Source organism: Miscanthus floridulus, chromosome 17 (assembly GCF_019320115.1).
Source record: "Miscanthus floridulus cultivar M001 chromosome 17, ASM1932011v1, whole genome shotgun sequence".
Taxonomy (NCBI): Eukaryota; Viridiplantae; Streptophyta; class Magnoliopsida; order Poales; family Poaceae; genus Miscanthus; species Miscanthus floridulus.
In genome coordinates this window covers 84,201,964-84,224,342 of record NC_089596.1, presented here as the reverse complement: position 1 = coordinate 84,224,342, position 22,379 = coordinate 84,201,964, and the positions used below count along the sequence as shown (strand labels likewise).

General features: G+C 44.8%; 2 protein-coding genes and 1 long non-coding RNA gene across 4 annotated transcripts; 1 reads left to right on the top strand and 2 right to left on the bottom strand.

Moving 5' to 3' along the window:
* Positions 1 to 201: 201 nt before the first annotated feature.
* On the top strand, positions 202 to 1,448 carry LOC136517609 (abscisic acid receptor PYL4-like). The gene has a single exon (XM_066511231.1). The coding sequence runs from the start codon at positions 439 to 441 to the stop codon at positions 1,072 to 1,074; it is 636 nt and encodes a 211-aa protein (XP_066367328.1). The 5' UTR covers positions 202 to 438; the 3' UTR covers positions 1,075 to 1,448.
* A 9,689-nt stretch (positions 1,449 to 11,137) lies between these two features.
* On the bottom strand, positions 11,138 to 13,770 carry LOC136517672 (zinc transporter 5-like). Its single transcript, XM_066511305.1, has 3 exons — positions 13,019 to 13,770; positions 12,764 to 12,913; positions 11,138 to 11,772 (listed from the first exon to the last, which is right to left on the bottom strand). Exons 1-3 carry the CDS (start codon positions 13,658 to 13,660, stop codon positions 11,467 to 11,469), a joined length of 1,098 nt encoding a protein of 365 aa, XP_066367402.1. The 5' UTR covers positions 13,661 to 13,770; the 3' UTR covers positions 11,138 to 11,466.
* Positions 13,771 to 17,185: 3,415 nt separating this feature from the next.
* On the bottom strand, positions 17,186 to 21,698 carry LOC136518006 (uncharacterized). Of its 2 annotated transcripts, none has more exons than XR_010774417.1 (3): positions 21,551 to 21,698; positions 21,329 to 21,449; positions 17,186 to 18,156 (listed from the first exon to the last, which is right to left on the bottom strand). It is a non-coding gene; the product is annotated as an uncharacterized lncRNA (long non-coding RNA). The 2 variants fall into 2 exon arrangements; XR_010774418.1 differs by having other exon boundaries at positions 21,329 to 21,431.
* Between the last annotated feature and the right edge of the window lie 681 nt (positions 21,699 to 22,379).

Here is a 22,379-nt window from a genome sequence, read left to right as displayed (position 1 = left end):
TCTGCCTCCCTCCTCCCTCCCACAAGTTGGCTCATTAAACAAGATCAACCAACCTTAACAACAAATAAATCGATCTCCCCGCGACCTTCTTTATTCCCTCGCCATCGCCAATGGGCATGCGCGTCGCTTTCCTCCAATTCTAATTTGACCAACTGGCCCGTGCCTCTGCTGCCCCCCTTGCCCCAACCACCACCCTAATCCGTCCGGCCAGCTCTCCTTTCCTGCAATGCCACCCATTGGAATGCCCAAGCCCGGAAGCCAAACCGCCATCTTTCTACTCAGAAAACTATCGCCGAGACAACAACTCTCCCAAGTGACCCTAAACTAGTCCCTGCAACTTGCGAGCGAGGCCACAGTAAGCAGCCCAACCAAAGAACCTTGAGCCTTGAGGTGGGGGGCACACACACCCAGAGGAGCAAAGCAAAGCAAGTAGCAGCAATGCCGTACACAGCTCCGAGGCCGTCGCCGCAGCAGCACAGCCGTGTGGCCGGCGGCGGCGGGGCGAAGGCGACGCTAGCGGCGGCGTCGCACGGGGCGTCGTGCGCGGCGGTGCCGGCGGAGGTGGTGCGGCACCACGAGCACGCTGCGCGCGCGGGGCAGTGCTGCTCGGCGGTGGTGCAGGCGATCGCGGCGCCCGTCGGGGCCGTCTGGTCCGTGGTGCGCCGCTTCGACCGCCCGCAGGCGTACAAGCACTTCATCCGGAGCTGCCGCCTCGTGGACGGCGACGCCGGAGGCGCCGTGGCCGTGGGGTCGGTGCGCGAGGTGCGGGTCGTCTCGGGCCTCCCCGCCACCAGCAGCCGCGAGCGGCTCGAGATCCTCGACGACGAGCGCCGCGTGCTCAGCTTCCGCGTCGTCGGCGGCGAGCACCGCCTCGCCAACTACCGGTCGGTCACCACCGTGCACGAGGCCGAGGCAGGCGCTGGCGCCGGCACCATCGTCGTGGAGTCGTACGTGGTGGACGTGCCCCCCGGCAACACCGCGGACGAGACGCGCGTGTTCGTCGACACCATCGTGCGCTGCAACCTCCAGTCGCTGGCGCGCACCGCCGAGCGCCTCGCACTGGCCCTCGCCTAGAGCCCTGGCAGCTGCAGGCTGGCGCCTGGCGCCGGCGGCGGGCACCTTGTTTCTTGCCTTGGTCGTGTTCTTTTGCCCTTTCCGGGGAGATCGATCGATCCATGAACTCGTGGCTCTAGGATGATTTAACTTGTGTTTCTATTTTTTTTTTGCAGCACAAAGTACAAATTATTGTATGGGTGTTGCCTGATATTAACCCTTATTCACATACAACCCTTCATTTAGATGTCTAGTTAGTAGCTCCCTCTTGGCATAGGTAAACCATCACTCCTTGAGGAATGGTGTTACATATGCAAATTCGTGTTGTGTGTGTTCCTGCGATTTTAGCACCAATTTCTGCAGAGAAATTTATGGAAATCCGAGGACAAATCGGTAGGTGGTCAATTCATGAGATCAGTCTGGAACGAGTTGTACAGAACAGATGCACATGGAGCTCTGAACACCTACTTGATGGATGATGGGGGGGAGCATTCCTAGTGACTAAGGACCTATATATATATATATATATATATATATATATATATATATATATATATATATATATATATATATATATATATATATCCAAACAAGCGCTTAGGGTGCGTTTAGATCCAAAATTTTTTGGATTTTGGCTCACTGTAGCATTTCGTTTGTATTTGGTAATTAGTGTCTAATTATGGACTAATTAGGATTAAAAGTTTCGTCTCGCTATTTCTCGACCAACTGTGTAATTAGTTTTTTTTTCGTCTATATTTAGTACTCCATGCATGTGCCGCAAGATTCGATGTGACAGTTACTATGCAAAATTTTTTGACAACTAAACAAGGCCTTAGTTTTATATGTGTTGCATGATAGTTGATAGGTGGGAGCAACCACAAAACTGCTTCTTACCCGCTCCGTTTCAAAATCTTTTTTTTTAAATTACACGATGCAACACTGACTATAAGAACAAACAAATTAGTTCATTTTAATCTGTTTTTGTAAAAACCATATATATATATATATATATATATTAAAAATGAGAGAGTAACATCTAACCCTTGTTGTATATGTGATTCCATGCACTGAATTAATCTTTTCCTAAGCGGAACGTATCCCGGCGCGGCTTAAATCATGTGCAGCCAAACCATGGATACAAATTAAATTGTCTAGAAAAAAAATCTAGATCAGCAGTGTTTGCTCGCCTCACAACTATAAATGTCCATACAGTCTGAGGCACGACGGAACGGCACGAAGCACGCATTTTTAGCCCAACACGAGCACGGCACGGCCCGGTGACATACGGGCCCAGGCTGGCCCGGCCCGAGGCAGCAGGCCGTGCATGGGCCACTGCTCAGGTCTGTGGGCTGGCACGACACTGCCCCGCCTAAGTCAGCTGGCCCGGCAGCGGCCCGGCCACCCCCTCTCCCTCGGTCCCTCCTCACTCCGCTCCTCCCCTCCCTCCCGACCTCCCCGTGGCCCAGCGCGCTGTGCGGCCCAGCGCCTGTCCGTCCCCGCCTCCCCCCTCATCATATATAAACTCACGCCGCGGCCGCGGCGGCTCACACCCGAAAACCCTAGCTCATTTCACTTGCTCGCATGTCGCCTCGCCTCGCTGCTCTCGCCTCGCAGTCTCGCTCTCGGCTTCGTCCTCCCCGAATCCGGTGAGGTGACCTCGACGATCCGCCTGCCGTCGGCGAGCAGCTCCCTACTCCTCCTACCTGATCCCCTCCCTGCTCTCTCTCCGCCTCTCCCTTCTCCCTATCCCTATCTCCCCTCTAGATCTCGGTGACTATGTGAATTCGTGTCCCGTCTGCCCCTCCTCTACCGCTCACCATCCTTCTAACCGGTGTGTCGTCTTCTCTGGGTGGCCCTCGTCTTCTCCGGCACCGGGCTCCGGTTGCGTAGGTACATCCCTAACCCTAACCCTAACCCCGCCTGCCGCCAGCGAGCAGCTCCCTACTACTAAGTCCTACCTGATCCCCTCCCTGCTCCCTCTTCGCCTCTCCCTTCTCCCTATCCCTATCCCCCCTCTAGATCCGGGTGATTATGTGAGTTCGTGTCCCCGTTGTCTGCAAGGCATTGGTATATAGCTGAAAAGATATTGAAGTTTCTAGAACTATTTTATGACTCCACTGTTGTTCTTTCTGGTGTTTACTATCCAACTAGCCCACTTATCCTGCACCATCTGCTAGAAATTGCTTCTCATTTACATGCAAGTGAAAAAGATTAAAATCTAATTGCTGTTGTATATCCTATAAAGATTAAATTCCTTAAATATTGGCAGCATATACCTATGTTATATTCATTTGCTTTCATTCTTGATCCTATAGCTAAGATGAGAGGTTTATTTAGAGTCCTAGAATTACTTAAAGAGATCACTGCTTGTGATTATACTTCATATTATGCTGACGTGAAAACTGAAATTTATAAGTTATTTAACAAATATGAGAGAAAGTTTGGTGCAGTTAGGAGTCAAAGGGTTGCACAGCCTGCAAGCCATACAGGTAAGAGAAAATAGGCATGGGGAAGAATCTTTGGAGGCCCTGGATTTGTTGTTGGTCCTTCTCGTGCCTGTGCCCCCACTTTATCTGCTTCTACTGCTAATGAGCTCTCAGTTTATCTGGACAGTGACAATGTCACTGCATATGAGGATGATTTTGATTTACTTCTCTAGTGGCGTGACCACAAACTAACATATCCAATCCTATCTATAATGGCTAGAAATATTATGTTTGTTCCTGTTTCTACTGTCTCTTCGAAATCATGTTTTAGCTTGATAGGAAGGATAATCGAAGAGCGACGATGCCGCTTGTTGCCTGAAACGGTGGAGATGCTGGCCTGCATAAAGAATTGGGAGTTGGGAGAGAGCAGATTACAACATATTGTTGACAACCAAGAACTGGAAGACTCCTTCAAGAATTTGTACCTCGATGATGATGCAGATGGGGCTGCTGGTACTGCTGGTGCTGGTTCATCTAGGGCTGGGGCTGGGGCTAGTTCATCTAGGGCTGGTTCATCTGGGACTAGAGCTGCTGGTAGTTAATCACTTAATCTGTTATCTCCAATTCTCCATTTTGTATCTGTCAGCTGTGACTGACAAGTGTGACTTGGGACCTTTGAACAATGATGGAAGAGTTATTAAGAGCTGTGCTGCACTCTTTTTCTCTTTCTAGGGTTTCTCATAAGGGTGAGTTTTACCTAGAAATGTTTTTAATGAGGCAGCATTGCACAAACAACTCATTTATCTTATCTCCTTTGCTGCCTTTTGTTTTGTTGGCTTGGATTTGGTCATTTGGAGTTTGCTAAGTTCTTGACTCTGTGTGATCAGTTTGTGGCTGAGAAGAATTTGTGATTAGTTTGACAGTTTGTGAATCTGTGATCAGTTTTACAGTTTGTGACTTAGAAGTTCTTGACTTGTGAGTTGAGATTTTGAAATTTGAATGAATGAATCTGTGCTAACTGTTGGATGAGAAGAATTTTGAGGTGACTTACGATCACCGGGCCTTGGGCTGTCCCGACCCGCAGTTCTGGCCGTGCTTCGCGGGCCAGCACGGCACGAATTTCGCCCATAGGGCCGTGCTTGGGCCGAAGGCCAGGCACGACGCCCGGAGGGGCATGGCACGGGAGACACGACGTGCCGTGCCAGCACGACCACCTGCGGGTTGTGCTTGGCCCGGCCCGTTGGCCAACTATACTCACAACCGCTATTAGGCCAGTCTCAATGCCAATTTCATGTCCCAGTTTTCATATTTTGAAAAACAGTGCAGAAGAGTTCTATCTCATAAAACTCTCTCTACTCCCATAAAACTCTTATCATCTCTCTTCGTTAATACGATATTTAATACCCATCAAACTCCATAAAATCCCCGTTAAGATTGGCCTTATCTTCATTATCTGACTTCGCATTTTCCTTCCCCCAAGACATAAATTTTATTCGTTGTCCTGAGACTGAGAGAGTGATCTCAGGTGCCATGCCATGCCATCCGCGTGCGTGCAGGTCAAACAATGCAGGTGGAGCTTGACCTGGTGCCAGCCATGGATCTGGCCTTCTGGGGCGGACGCGCGTGTAGTACATGTCGCCATTAAACTAGCACAACACCCTGGCCGATATGGGAATCCACACGCACGTAGTACGTGCGGACGTACCACCCTGCTCGCCTTTGTTCCTGCAGCCAGTTGTTGTTGGCCATGCATAAGCTGCTGGCGCCATTCATGGTGGTGGTGGTGTTGCTGTGGGAGAAGCTACGTACACTCACGAACACCAGCTAGGGCCTTGTTTAGTTTACATCAAAATTCCAAGTTTTTTCACTCTCTCTCCATCACATCAATTTTTGGACGCTTGCATGGAGTATTAAATATAGGTAAAAAAAATAACTAATTACACAGTTTAGTTGAAAATCACGAGATGAATCTTTTGAGCCTAGTTGGTCCACGATTGGACAATATTTACCAAATAAGACGAAAGTGCTACTATTCATCGGGTTGAAATTATTCACAATCTAAACAAGGCCTAGCTACTTGATTGCATTGCATTGATTCTCCGTCCTTAGTTTTATTTGGCAGCGCTTCGGCTTCTCTAAAAACAACTCTGACTCTGTCGTTCAGAGAAGTAGTTTTTTCGGTGGGGTTGAAACCATATACAAAAGCACTTGCTAAGGTGATTTTTTCATGTTTTTCTATTATGATGAAATGTAAAATGCCAAATGTCCATAGTATCTTTGTCTATTCTGACTTGTTTATACATGCGATTTATATTTGTTTATACATGCGATTTATGTGTTTGACGTTAGGTAGTAATATGCATGATTATTTGAAATGAACAAAGACTAAACATAAGAAAGTTGAGATTAATTGATAATTAATTGGTTTTTTAGAGCAGAGCAAAGTTTACAAGGAAGCCATTTTGATGAAATGAACAAAGACGCCCATCCGGGTTTGCTGATGAATCAATACAGGTATGTAGCGTTTTGATGCAATTTTATCCGAGGGTCACTTATCTTTCCCAATCATGTGGGGCTGCACGGGAGCCACAAGAAGAAACCATTTTCTCATAGGCCATTTGGTATGGCATCTATAGGATAGGACTATAGGAGAAGCTCCATTTGGAATGTGCAAGGCAGGAATGTGCTCACAGCTATTGCACTTTTATTGTGCTTTCAACCATTAACTTGTATTCTTAGGGCATGAACTTCACCAATGAAACTCAAATCCCTAGTGATGAAGTATTTTGACACTAGTGAGTAACCCTAAATAAACCTTTAGTTCCCACATTCTACTTTAGTTTCCACATTCTACTGTCTCCCGTACGTAGCTAGCTCCAATGCTCCATGCCACCGAGGCACCGACGATCGAGCGATGGAGCGGTTTCTTACTTTCTTTACCTGCACAAATTGGTACTCAAGCTAGTTAGCTAGATGATGCATCATAAACATACATATGCTTTTCTCTGTGGTCTTTACTACCAGTTGGAATTGGGCGTTTCAAAATAAACAAAATACATATATTCAGTTCTCAGGCAATGACTGCATAATGCCATGCTGGCAGTACTATCTATGTACATGACCTAATAATAAAAATAGTAAAAGCCTGCAGCTTGCAGGGCAGTGTGGTCTGCCAAGTTCGTTTTTTTTAAACAAATTAGCACACTTGGGCATGCAGTTGGCCTAAACAAAACAGAAAGCTCGCGACATGGCGCGAAAAAATATACTCTAAGCGGCTACTTGGCCAAGTTGATGAAGCCAGGGCCATCATTTGCCGACCCCGTCTGGTCAAGGACTGCTGCTGCGCTGCGTCCTCCCTCCCCCGATTCGATTTGCTTCGTCGTCGTCCGTTTCTTTTCCTTGACAAGTTTGCTTGCGCCATCGCGTATGCAACTCGGCGTGCCAAGTTGGGGGCGTGCGCTTTGCAGTTTGCACCAGCCGGATGAGATCGACACGCCTGCTTGCCCAAGTTGCGAGTTGAGCTTCTTTCTTTCTTTCTTTCTTCTTTCAGAAGATAAGAGGAGGAATCTCGAGCAACAACCGTCGCACACTGGCACCCCAGCGGCGCAACTTGGCTCCATACGGCAGTAGTACTCCAAAGCATGTACTACTAGTACTACTATCTTATCCGTATATACGTACGGTATACGGACACGACACTGGCGCATGCGTCACCGCCTCATCGGCTTTTATTTTGTTTCGTCGTAAAAGCCTGACAGCTCCGGCGTGCCGCGTGCATCAGCAGCGGCTCAGCTCAGCACTACGGCAGGCCGACGACGACGAAGGGCCGTCGGGCGTCGGCCCGTCGCCGTGCCGACGTGCGACGTGCGACGTGCAGCTGCCTCTGTCGTGTCTCCGCGCCGCGGCTTCTCCAGTTCCAAGACAGCAGCCAACCCGGCGCCAGCGAGCGCGGCTCAGGCGGGCGTGCCGTTCCTTCCTTCCTCGTTCGGATCGTCCGGGGCCCCAAATCCGAGGAAATCTCCCGTGGCCACTTGCCCGGCCAACCCTGCCCGCGGCTGCAGCCTGCAGGGCAAATCTCGTACGGCGGCGAGGCGATTTCCTCGGTATAAGCGTACGCTGCCTGTGCGCGTACGGTTCCGGCCGGATCGTATCTCCGCGGCGATTTTATGGAACTACAGTATATATCGCCTATTTTTCCCCACAAACCGTGGCAGACCCAGGATTTTACCTCTGAGTATGCGTCGCAAAAAAATTTCTAATACAATTCGGTAAACCATTTACAATTTGGTAAAACCATATTATAATTCATTAAAACCGGTTATATTAAATAACATAATAAGATTTAAATTCAAATATTAAGCTACGAACGACGCTAAATCTGGATATAAATTGTTCAAATGAAATACAAATACTTCAAAATATAGTAACATGAGAGACTTACAATATTACTTGTTTAACAGCCGCTTTCTCAATGACATGAATGTCTCAATTATATCATCTTCATCAACTTAGAAGAAAATATCTCGCTCAATAAATATGACTAGACAATCATCCAAAACAGTATCACCTATCCTATTCCTTGTCTTTGTTTTCACTATAACCAATGCAGAAAATACCCTTTCAACACTCGCAGTTGCCACCGGTAAAAACAATATCAATTTGAGAAGCAAGTACACCATATCATACACTTTGTGTCTCTTTGTTTCAACAAGCTTAACTGAGAGATCAACAATGTTGTCTAGACCTTGGAAGCTAGCATCTTGTCGCATGTCATCAATATAATTATCAAGTTGCAATTCAAGTTTTAACAAATCATTGTTGGAGAAGTCCTTAGGATAAAATTCAGCCAATCTACGTACCTTCCGTGCATCAAAAGAAGCAAAGGAGTTGGAAGGACTGAAGGCTGCCATACAAGAGAGTAGCTCCATATTGATCTCATCAAACGGATTATCAAGCTCTTGACTAATTTGATCAATGACACCAATGTATACTTCTCTTCTGAAATGGTCATCATTTGTTTGGTTTTGGGCACGGGCATACCGCGCTGATTTTTCATAAGACACATAAGCACCATCCATAGCATGAACTTCAACACCATGTCTAATACAAAAAGAAGTGACCTGAAGAAAATTATCCCAACCATCAGACCTCAACTCCTGCATTCTGCTCTTTGCCACATTAACAAGGGCATAGGGAGGAACGAGGATCACCTGTCACCTGATCGCCGATCGGCTGCCTGGTGACGCAATGCCGATCCGCGAAGGCCGAAGGGCGATGGCGGCGTCCGCGACAGGCTCGCGGCGAGAACGCTCCATGGCCGCGAGCGGAGTCTGGCGATCCGACTCCCTCCCGAGTCCCGGCCTCCCTGGACAGTTCGAAGTCTGCCGATCCAACTCCCCCTGCGAGCTGGGCCGGCCCATCGAGCACGAGCGCATTTACGCCGCACTCACGTACTACGAACGTCGAACGGACGCCGCACTCACGTACTATGAACATGACGGCTTGTTTTTTTTTCATTTTTTCTATTATGTTTGACTGACGGGCGGGCCATAGGGTGGTCGGTGGACCACCCAGACCACCCACTGGATCCGCCACTACCCCCAAGTTAGTCGGCTTGTTCGCTGGTTGGTTTCTGAGCTGGCTGGTGCTGATTTGTTGTGAGAGAAAAACACTATTGACTGGCTGGTTTGGACTGGCTGAAACCAACAAACGAACAGGCTGAGTATCAATGACTCCCTATCTGCTATAAAACTACCGTTTTGCTATATCAAGACTGATGAAAATCTTCTTCTCCACGCTTAATTTTTTTTCTTTCCATTTTTCCTTTTTCCTTCCTAAATACTTCTTCTTCGTTTCAAATTATAAATCGTTATGACTTTTTTTTTAGATACAATAGCTTTGGCTACGCATCTAAATATACATCATGTTTAGAAAAGACAAAATAACTTAAAATTTGGACCGGAGGAACAAAGGGAGTAGCATGCATTGAAAGAAATAGAACTAAATTATGATGAAACAAATCTCTCTCGCACCTTAACTTTAGTTAATATATAGACTCATGTTTGATTTAAACTCGAATTGTACATGTACTAGAGTTACGGTAATTATTTTACTATTTAATTCTAAGTAGAATTAGTGCAACTAGAAAATTAGGTGCGGATGAGGAATATTTCACCTCATTCTTACAACACCTCTGATCTTAATGTGGAACTCCTCTAAAATATCCGTTTTTCTTTCTCATAACATGTTCCTAAAATTCAGGTGTAGAAGAGACCTTTTTTCATCAAGGTACAAAATAGACATCCCCCTCCAAAAAAAAAAAATAGTTTTATTTTTTCTAGAATAGATTGTACTCACCATATGCAATAGCTAAACTGCTAATTGGTGCATGTACTCTTTGTAAACCTTATCTTGATCGATCTCGTGAAGGCATTAGCAGAGGAAGTAGCGTGAAGGAAAGGCACTAAGGTTTGGAGGAGGATGAACAACGCTATCCTCAAGCTTGGAGGTCGTGCTCTAGGAGGGCATGTAGTTGGCTGTCCTCGGTGTTGCAATGTGCTTGCAATCTGCACTCTGCAGATAGAGGCCTTAGCCATTGCGTTTTTCTGAAAGTAAGATCGGTAGAAGTATAGTTATTAGGACTAAACTACATCGATCTGGTTCGCTTTAAAGACCATCCATGCAATCAGACTGGTAATTGGTAAGTATTTTTTTATCAAACCGGTGAACCGGCCTTGGCCTGTTCGGTTGGCCGGTTCGTTTATGTGAGAGAGAAGTACTGGCTGACTAATTCATGTAAATAGTATCATGTGAGGGGCTGACCAGCCGGCCAGCCCCAGCCGACTCGCAGCAGCGTCGTTCTGGGCTCCTGGCTGGTGGAGTGCGTTTGTGCATCTGCCGCCGGTGGGCTCGCTGGGCTGCTGCTACCACTGCTCACGCTCGAGCGTCGCAGGCTTGCTGAGCCTGCTGTGTTGACTTTTCGGTTTTGGCAAGCGTGATGCACAGTACATGGATGTGTTGACTTTTGGCACTATTTTTTTTTTAATTCCAAAGCTTTATGTCTTTTTCTTTCAAATTAAACAAACAACATATCTATCTTAATTATCTCAACAAGCTCTTCGTAATGGTACACTCAATTACAGCATTTGAGATTATCTTGCAATGGTGAATATTAAAATTAATATTTAAGTCCTTTTTTGTACCAAATTGTAATTGCTCCATATATTATCATTTGATGCACGTTTTCAATATGTCTTGTAAAACAACTCTAGAGCACCAAAACTTGTAGGACATGTTAATTTAAGACATATCTTGCTACGATGCATTACAAAATGTAGTCGTTTTATTATCTTTTGGTGACCGGATCATTTGACTTAAGAACCACCTACAAACGCATGCTGATTTTGGAGTACATGCTGTGGACTTGTGGGTAGATTAGTTGGAGGTTAGTTATATAATTGATTTTTTTATCATTTTATTTGTATATGTGATCAACTATATGTTGCTAGTTGCCTATTGTATATCATTATATTGTACAAGTTTGAAGTATTTGAGGGCGATTTAATTTACCCATGCAAAACCATCGAACAAACAGTTCAACTATTTTTTAATGGTTGGACCAGTAAACCAATGAACTCACGTCATTACCGGCTCAATGACCAGTAAACCATCGTCAAATGAATTCGAGCGGCAGAGCATGCCTAGCAAAAGGTTGCATGGGCCGAGATTGTTTCGACAATGGATATGAGCACTACACTATCCTCAACGTCCACCGTGGCTAAATATACGCCTATGCCATGTTTCGAAATGGTTTGTCAGACTTGCGAATTACGATTAGTAGGATTCGACGGCTGGGTGGTTACTTGACGGCAGTCGGCACCTAAGAACTTGCATTATACATTTGATTTGAAAAATGCCTGACCCATTGGAACATGAACCTAAACGAAACTACAATCCACTCCCTGCGCTTCAGCTTACGTTGTTGTGGTCAAGCCCAGATGGCGAGCATGGACATCAAGCCAGCTCCGAGCAGCAGCGAGGTGTTCAGCACAACCTGCAGGCGCGCTCTGCTCTGCACCCGGGCGCTCATGAAGTCCTCGGCGAGGATGTCGACGAGCGCCATGTACACCAGGATCCCCGCGGCCGCGGCCTCGAGGAAGCCCTGCACGACCAGGGCCGTCGGGCTCGTCTCGTCGTACGCGGACGATATCCCGATGCCGATGGCGATGCCGATCGGGGTCGTCAGCGAGAAGAAGAGTGCCATCGCTACCATTGACCTGAGGCGAAACTTGGCCTGTGACGAAAGAGAAAAACCTTTGTCATCACACTAGTTTTTTTTTTAGAAAAGTCATCACACTAGTTAAACATTGTTTTATTTTAGGAATCACACATTCACAGTAGTTTTTTTAGCTCTATGGGTAGCATCCAGATTCAAAATTCAATCAAAAGACAAAAACAACAAGTGACATTTTTACATGGGCTGACTCGATATTTAGCCTAGGCCCAGATATGAGGCTATCCGAGGGGTACCGGCCCAGTCACTACTGTCAACAACTTTTTCTAACCTTTAGCCCTCAAGAGTCCACAAAAGGCTATTATAACAAAATGAAAAAGGACAAATTATGAGACGTTCACAAGATACTTTAATGTGGATCTTGCATGATCCAAAATCTGAAACACAACTACTTTGTACATGAGTTTTGCTACATTGTATGCGTGTGAAAAAGGCCTCTGCTACATCTGCATTTTTGCGAGCATGTTATAAAAAAAATCTGGTGTCTTGGAAGAGTTCCACATCCACATTAAAGATGAGGTAAGAATGGGCTAAGATATTTCTTCTCCACACTCGAATTTTTAGTTACACAAATTCTACCTAGAAATTGCACAAAATAATTACTGTAACTTTAGTACAAATCAAGTATAAATTCTGTATAAGTCGACATGAACTAAAATCAGGATGCGGAAGGGAATTGTTTCACCAAAATTTAGTTTATTCTCTTCCATGCATGCTATTTATAGGAAGAAGAAAGGAAAAAAAAAAAGTAAAAAATTCAGATGTGGGAGGGAATTTTCTTCACATGGAGGACGGAGACAATCCTTTTTATATAGTACTCCGTAGAAGAATTAGACGCGGCGACGTTTTCCTTGGAGGATTGGTAGATTCTGCTGAGTGCTAAAGCCAACGACTCCACCTTCGCAATTGATGGCGCAGTTGTTTTGCGGACAAAAGACCCTGATTGACCACTCCTAAACCAGTCCAAATCGGAAAACAACAGCGTGCTCACCTGGACGATGCACCCGCCAAGGCCGATGCCCTCGAAGAGCTGGTGGAACGTCAACGCCGGGACGAGCGGCCGCACCGTGCTGGGGAAATCGGAGGCGCCCAGGGACATCCCGATGATCAGCGAGTGTACCACCACGCCCAGCTCCAGCACCTGATCGAATCCACGACAACACCTCAAAATTAAAACTAGTGGACATTCTTCACTGCGAGCTTGCATCGTGGAACGTGCATGCATGTGGCTGGCCGTCCCGTATACCTGAGAGATGACGCGGTGGCGCACGAGCTCGTCGTCGACGGTAGTCGGCGCGGGTGCGAGCACGGACATCCCGTGCACGTGCCCGTGGTGCCCGCCGGAGTCGGAGGCCTCCGCCTCCGGGTCCCCGCCGTCGCAATGCCCGAGCTCCGATGGCTCGTCAACGACCGCCGCGGCGACCTTCCTAGCGACCGTCGTCCGGCGGAAGTACCCCGTGGCGACCGTGTCCACCATGAGCGTGGCGATCGCGGCGAGCATGGCGACCATCCCGGCGAACGGGAACCTGTTCCACGGCCCGGCGACGAGGCACGGCGAGCCCAGCGCGTCGAAAGCCGCGGGCAGGATGTGCACCAACCCCGTGGCGAGGATGACGCCGCCCGCGAAGGCCTTGACGGCGAGGAACAGGTCCGTGTCCGGCCGCAGCGCGGGGAACCTGCTGTGCCCCAGCGACGGCACCGCCGCGCCGGCCGCGCCCCCCGCGAGGATGCAGAAGATGGCGACGACCTTCAGCCGCAGCGCCCCCGCCTTGTCGCGGCCCGCGTCGTCGTCGTCCGAGCAGTCGCACTCCGCCGTGACGAGAACGGGCGGCAGTGAGACCGCCAGGAGGAGGGCGTAGAGCGCGGCCGCGACCGCGAGCTTGGCCATCGCTTTCGCCTGCAGCTAGCTCGGCACAGTGGCGCGGCGCGCGGAGGCTGGCACTGGGCAGCACGGGCACATGCGCTCGCGCTCTGTTTTTTTGACAGGGCGCAAGGGTTTTGTACCCGTGGCTCGCCGCGTAAATCCAGGGGTTACGAGACGGGAAACCGGCCGGGCTCCCCGATCGACTCACCGTGCTACGTCTACGAATCTACGATAGCTATGTTTCAGCGCACGCGGACAAGCAAGGATCGTTTGGAAAGCAGCGCAACAGCGAAGGATGATGCTGCCGCGACCACGACGTCAATTTTACAGACCATGGGCTGTCAGGCGCAGCTCGGCGAGGCGCTTCTGAGTTCTGACGGTTCGGTTGCCCGTCGCCTGCTTGCTTTAACGTTTTCCCGTGGTCCTTCCTTATTACGCACTTGCATACAGATTACGAGTCAGGGGTCTTTGGTTCCTTCTAAAATTCACGTCACATGTTTAGATATTAAAGAGTATTAAATATAGATTAATTACAAAACCAATTACATAGATGGAGGCTAATTTACGAGACAAAATTTTTAAGTCTAATTAATCCGTCATTAGCATAGGTTTACTGTGGCACCATGTTGTCAAATCATAAACTAATTAGGCTTAAAAGATTCGTCTCGCAAATTACTCACAAGTTGTACAATTAATTTCGTAATTAGTCTATATTTAATACTCCATGTATATGTTCAAACATTCGATGTGACAGAAATTTTAGGAGCTCCTTGTTACAGCCCTACAGTCGCTCCTAAAATTCATGTCACATCGAATGTTTGGACATATACATAGAGTATTAAATATAGACTAATTATGAAACTAATTGCACAACTTGCGACTAATTTGCGAGACGAATCTTTTAAACCTAATTAGTCCATGATTTGATAACGTGGTGCTACAGTACATATGCTAATGACAGATTAATTTGGCTTAAAAAATCGTCTCGCAAATTAGCCTCCATCTATGTAATTGGTTTTGTAATTAGTCTATATTTAATGCTCCTTATTAGTATCTAAACATTCAATGTGACATGAATTTTAGGAGTGACTAAAGAACCAAACACCTTAAGACCCTGTTTAGTTCTTTAGTCACTCCTAAAATTTCTGTCATATCGAATGTTTAGATACTAATAAGGAGCATTAAATATTGATTAATTATAAAACCAATTACATAGATGGAGGCTAATTTGCGAGACGAATATATTAAGGCTAATTAGTCCACGATTTGACAATATGATGCTACAATGAACATGCGCTAATGATAGATTAATTAGGCTTAATAGATTTATCTCGTGAATTAGCCTTCATCTATGTAATTGGTTTTGTAATTAATCTATATTTAATACTCCTTATTAGTATCTAAATATTCGATGCGATAGGAATTTTAGAACCAAACAACCCCCGTGGAGCGATCCACCTTACGCTAAAATGATCAGATAGCTCAGGAACTGCGACGTTGTACCACACTAGTACGGAGTATTTGACAATAATCCAGGACTGAAAAAGGACTAAGGGCCAGCTTGGTACGCCTTCGTCTCCTTATGGGTTTTGACTCTAGCTCTTCTTGTGAAGCAGGTCCTTTAGCAGAGCTCAGGCTGTTTTGAAGAAAAAAAAAAGTAAAAATGGTTCTTATTGCAGTTTTGTTATAGTTTCAATTTTTTTTTTTGACGAAGACATTTTATGGATGACCGTTTGACACGGGTTTGGTCGAAGCCGCCATACCACCGTACCGGAATTAGCGGCTCTACTCGATGTCTTCAACCTAACAAATAAACTATGACAAAGAGAGTACAGCAACCCGGATACTTCAACTAGGTCTTGGGGAACAGTCATACTGAAGACTTTTGGCATGTGTAATGTGTTGCCACAATGTCGACATTCTGGGTCATCTAACATGAGGCCGGTAGACCTTCTCATGCTCCAGACGGTTTAGTAACATTTGTAATGGTGGTGGCGATATATGTAACGTACCTAGTGGTTTACTATACTCAAACTTGGCCATTTCGTATAGCAAGCTTCAGCAACAGAAACAGCAGCTGCGCTTTCACGATTGGTACAAATAAAAAAAAGCACACCAGCCTTTTTGCTTTAAGTGGAGTTGATGCAACTGTCGAACTTCACCTTTTTCCTTTTGCAATCCTCAACAAATTAGTTTCATAGTTTTGCCGTTTAGCGAGATAATCACACTTTATTACATGGGGATTTCGGTATGTACTGCTTCATTTTTTTGACAATTTTTTTTTAAATAAAGGAATCAATCCAGCTTCGTCTCTTGTAACCAAAAGAATCAAACTAATTATTGCAAAAGTTTTTTTTTTGAAAAACTGGCAGCAATTAAACAATTAAGATGGTAAAGAGAGTTTATATACAGCCTAGGCCCCTAAGGGCACATAATCCAACATCACACTCTCAACTAAGCGAAATTGTTTAGCGCCCTTGATCGCAGCTCAGTGTCCTCCTTTGTCCTGTGGGCCACATGGTTTGCATCCAAAGAACTGTTATCAAAGATTCTTCTATTTCTTTCTTTTCATATGTTCGAGATTATGTATATGACCACATTGAAGTGTCACCGCCTTTGTCTTGAATTTTTGCAGCCGCTTCCACCCACCAAGAGCTGATTTTAGTTGGCTGGGTCTGTGGCCTAATTAGATTGACATCAAAGTGTTCCTAGGTTAGCACAAAGGTCCCAAACTTGTTTGGCCAGAGGGCACAATAGACTGAGATGGAGACCCGACTCCAGTGGCCCGTTGCACATGACACAATCAAGCTGTTTAGTTCTGCGATGGTAACGTGAACTGTGTTTGGTTATGGTTAAACTCCTCCATAAGTAGTTATTTTACTATCATGGAAATGGCCGTATCATTTGGCCGACGTAAATTTTCGTTGATGATCTTGTCAGAATATATTATATTAATATATTTGTATAGCTTGACATCAATTAATTTACTCAATTGAATGGCTTGTTAGATTAGCTATCAGCCTAGTATTCAAATTTGGAGTAATACCAGAGCATCAAACCAAACACAGTTCATGTTACCGGCGACAGAACTAAACACAGTAACGATATCCAATACCTTTACTGCACGCTACCAAACGACCAACGATCCCCCCTCAAATCACGAGGGGGGGACTTGAGGGGGGATCATTGGTCCCTTGATTCATTTGGTAGCGTGCAGTAAAGGTATTGGATATCATTACTGTGTTTAGTTCTGTCGTCGGTAACATAAACTGTGTTTGGTTTGATGCTCTGGTATTACTCCAAATTTGAATACTGGGCTGATAGCTAATCTAACAGGCCATTCAATTGAGTAAATTAATTGATGTCAAGCTATACAAATATATTAATATAATATATTCTAACAAGAACATGACAAGATCATCAAAGAAAATTTACGTCGGCCAAATGATACGACCATTTCCATGATAGTAAAATGACTACTTATGGAGGAGTTTAACCGTATTAATTATAGAGGAGTTAAACCATATTGCAAACCAACAAGTATGGCCCTAGAGCAAGGACGAGATCCAATCATATATAAATAAAACCAAGAAATGGTAAAATGAAAGACATCTTCTAGCTTCTAGTCTTCAATGCATATGCAAATGCAAAGACACTGTCAACATTCCTTTTCCACCTCCAACAGCAAGCACTATCAACATCCCTTTTCCACTATCAACTCTTGAATGAATATGCAAACATCTTATCTTCCTCCTTCTATCTGCTTCCTTGTTTCCTCCTCTAAAAAATTGATTTTAGAAAGACAGCAGGAGTGTTGAAGATGGTACAGAGTATATATATGTGCATCAGAAAAACAGCACCACAGATTTTGTGCATAGCTCACAATGACAACAATACAAAGTATGCATGGTTTATAAAGAGTGTTGGTTAACAATTGTACCGTTAAGCATATTTAGAATAAACTCCCTCCTCAAAGATTGGTCAAGGGTTAGCAGCATACTCATTTGATCTGGCGATTTCACAAATACAGTAGCACCTTTGATTTGTTTTGTCCCAGTAAACCCTAGCTTGCGCAACTCTGCTACAACCTTCTCCCTTAAAATCTGTTGTGGATTTTCATTCATCGCCTTCTCTTGAATTGCAGCCTTACGGTCCAGTGCTTGTCATTTTTCCAACATTACTAGCCACACCCTTCAAATCACCTTGGACTTCATGTAACATGTCCAGAAAAGGATCACTTGTTCCACTATCCTTGCTCTTCCCTTCTTGCCGCTTCCTCCTCTTGCAGCTAGATGATGCCGAACCAACGGACCATCTAGGGGTTTCTCTGGACATTCTATCCTCTTCTTTGCAATGTTGATTACCATGTTCAGCAGCAAGCTCTTCTTCCATGCTGCCAACAGCCTCACTGATATCTTTGGCATCTTCACCAGTGGCTATATCATTTCTATATATTGCAGATAATGTATCATAGTAAGAGAATTTGGTGCCATATAGGCCCCCTTAGCATCAGGATGATCCTACATATGATTGTAGCAATATGTTAACAACTGCAGATAATGTATCACTTGTGTGCTAAAATAATAAACCCATGGTCAGTAAAAATGGACTATGCTAGAAAAATTTGAGATTTAGTAGTAGTGACAATCCGAAGTCCTTATGATGGATGCATGCATATTTTTTCTGATATAGTTGAGTAATCATTTACATATGGAAGAATGGTTTTGAGTTTTACATCTACTGTAATAAATCTGTAAATATTACATGGACGTAGAAATTACAGCTATTGTAATAAATTTGTAAACATGCAATAAGGACCACATGAGATCATAAATATCATTAACTAAGATCTCAAGCTTAGAAAAAAAATATTCAAATAACTTCAGATATATCATTCAGTTAAAGAAACTAAAACTAAAAAAAGCAAGAATGCCACCAGAAACATGATGACGCTACAAACTCAAAAAGAAGCATGTGTAACTTATTTGCCAGAGGCAAGCAAAAATAGACAAAAAAAACCACAAAAAATCTAGCAATCTATATCCATAGAAAACTGCAAAAATGAATTACTAAAAGGTCAACTGAACAGAAACAACTAGGAAATCTCACTTGACATAGATGAACAGCAACCCAGCAATGTTAAGTTAGCTAACTAACATGGAATCATCATTTTCTCGTACCTCCTAACTTGGGAAGACAAGGCAGGTGGGTGAACAGAAGTTTTTGAAACTTCAAAACAACCAACAGGTGAGAAATTCTGGTCCACTAACTTCTCCTTCAGTGATTTCCATTGAAGGTACCACTGATTCATCCAAAAATTCCATTGGATCTCTTAACATATTTTGCAAAAATCAAATTGTGCAAAAGGGCACAAGCCATTATTATTCAGCATTGAGTTTTTATAGGAAAATAAGATGGAGATCTCAAAATTCCCCATCGACCCTTTAACCTTCCCAAACATCTCTCAATAATATTTCTTGCTTTTGCATGCCTCATATTAAAATATTCCTCTGCGCTATGTGGGGGATTTTGTGCGGTCCAACCTCCCAAGTGATACCTTTGACCTCGATATGGAGCTAAAAAGCCATTTGCATTTGCATAGTCAGCATCCACAAGATAGTAACACCCTTTAAGATTGCAAACAGAAACAAAATCAATATTTACACTAGATAACTTATCAGGAAACCACATAAAAAAGGGCAGACCCAGTGCCGGAGGTTCCCACATGAGCGGAGTCTGGGGAAGGGATAAACCGAGACAAGCCTTTTCCCCGCAAAATCTGTGGAGAGGCTGCTTCGAACCCACGATCTGGTGACTCAGTGAGACAACTCTCACCACTGCATCAGGCCTGCCCTTCTTATCAGGAAACCACATGAGTTAACAAAACCAAACTCGCCTTGGGGGATACGCAAGCCATTTTGGCCTGGTAATGGCATCTCTTAGCAGACAACCGTCATGTGCTGAGCCCTCCCAACCAGGTAGTACATAGATGAATTGCATATCAGGTGCACAAACACCTAGGACATTTGTCACAATGTCTGCTTTTCTAGACCTATACCTTCCTTTTAGCTAAGTTGGAACAGTCACCTTTATATGAGTTCCATCCTAGGCTCCCAAACAATTCTACAAATAAGATCCATATAGAAAAAAGAACTGTCACATGCTTACTTTGTAATATGTATTTTTCTTTGTTAAAAGAAAATTTTGTTAACAAGTCATTTACCTTGACATATTTCTAGTAAGTATCTATGCTATTCTCCGGTATTGGTTCTAGGGTCTTAAGCAGTAAATGGTGCAATTTCAGAACAGCTACCAGGCATAAATTGAACTACCTACTAATTGTCTTGCCACTTCGGAAGAAAGTATTTTTTACCGTCCAATTCTTCAAGTGATGGGCTACTATGTATAGGAATTGGGCCACTATCCCTTCTAGCTCCATATTACGTGTGCCCTTCAACCCACCAACATATCTAAGCATCTCACACAAGATGTAGAACGTTCTCCTATCCATGCGAAGCTCACTAATACAGGTAGTGTCGTTCCTACGAATTAATTGGAACAACTTCTCATTTCTAAATTCTTCATTTATTATCCTTCTCACTATCTTGAAACACCTTCTTCAATATGCCAATGCAAGAAAGAACCACATCTAATAGTACATGACGACGATGGAAGTTAGCATATTTCTAAGGGCCATGTTTCTTCTTCGAGTTCTTGTGGTTAAAGCAAGGCGAGCCATGATGCCGGACACAACATTAGTAACATTAATTAAATCACTAACCAGTAAAATAATCTGCTATATCCTTTAGAAAATAAATTCATAAATAAATCCTCAATAAATAAAGATGGAGAACAAATGTCAATCAATTGAATAAGGCATGGACCATAACAAGAATATTAAGTTAGATTATTGTGAGCAGAGAGCGTGAGATTGAAATAAAGCAAATCCCTTCTGACTTTCTAAATTACAGTCACACGCACACTGAAAAGCAGTCAGCACACCACACCGCACTGCAGGAATACACCACACTGCAGCTCAGCAGTCAGCACTTCAACACCTGACTATCAAGTTAAGTCCATATTTGGTAGTTTCTTTTGTCCCCTGTTTTTCTTGTTAGAAACACAAGAAACTCTACAAAGTGGTCGCAATCAGGAAACTAAGAAGTGATTAATCATTTCTGTTTTTTTTACTCTGGAAGCAAGAAACAGCAAAATTCTAGCTTCTAGTCTCCCAAGAAATATTTCTTGATAGAAACATAAACAACTGAAACCATGGGTTACTGGAAAAAGGGAGTAGCAGCTCACGATATCAAGTGGACTTTTGTAGTACGTGTATATAAGTGGACTTTTCATTGCAAATCTAGGCTGTACTCATAGGCCAATCTGCTGGTGAGGTGATTAGCAGTTCACTGTACTAGAAATCACTGGTGAGGTGACATCACTGCACTAGAAATCACGATAGCTATAGCTGCACCAGCAATCTCTAGCCAGGAGATGACTATTTCAACTACCAGATCTAAACAACTGATTAATACACCATTTATTTACCGCTGATCTATACAAAAAGCAATTCAACTACCAGATCTAGTCAGGGATCTCTAAAAGTGATGCACCTCTATCTGCAACAGAAGTAGGGAGAGATGATGATTTGAGAGAGAAGGGAGAGCGGAGAAGATAAACACGACATCATACCTAGGACAAGACAGTGCAACAGCCGCCGGCAGTGAAGTAGCTCGTTGCTCCTCCTCATGTCCTCCTGCTTTCCTCCCCTTCTCCTCCGTGCAAGGATCTTGAACTAGAGAAAGAACAGGATCTAGGGTAGGGTTACAAGAGAAATTATGCTCCGCTTTTGGGGAGAAAGAGAGAAAAGGAGAGAGAGGTGGGAGGGGAGCGTGAGAGAGCCAGAGATCTCACCGGCGACGAGCTGCTTCGACCGTCGGCGCGCGTCCGACGAGGAACGCCGCGGGGGAGAGGGAGGCGTGCATGAGTCGCGAGCGGGGACGGAGGCGTTATCGGATAGGACTCCGGGAGGTGCGGTATCAGGGGTGACTAGAGCGGTATCTGATTCCAGGGTACCTCATTACGTGTGGGTTCGAACCCTAGTTTTTAAATAGCGGGCTAAGGTGTTTAGCGGTATACCTCTAAATCAGCTAATAGCGAAGCTAAATCGGGCTATAGCGGGATATAGTGGCTAAATTGTACATGAACACAAATAGCGACACCCTGCCTTAAAAGGCTATAGCGGCAGCTATAGCGGGAGATTTAAAACATTTTCGAATCAAACAATCGTATCGCTATTTGGTCCCGTCCGCAATGGGATTGCGTTACATTTGGCTGAACCAAACAGCTTGGTAATGTCTTTACTGAGACTGCCCTGATGCGCAGGGTTTTCCCTAAGCCTTGTTAAAACATTACGAACCCAGTTACGTAGTATGTCGTATGTTCCTCTTGCCGTACCCTACCATACCTCTCACTTCGGCGCTCTCTTGCTGCTGCATGCAGCTCCTCCATCAGGTCAACGCCCAATCGCCGAAAGCCCATAACCAATCATCTCCAGTCCATAATCATCAGCTTAGCTGGTCAACGCCCAATCGCCAAAAGCCCATAACCCAATCATCTCCGGTCCATGATACGGTGTTTGAATTCTTTGTTTTTTTTGTGAACAATGATACGGTGTTTGATTGGTGCTCCATCATGTACGCCTCCCTGTACCTGAGACTCCATTTATTTTCGGGTCAAACGA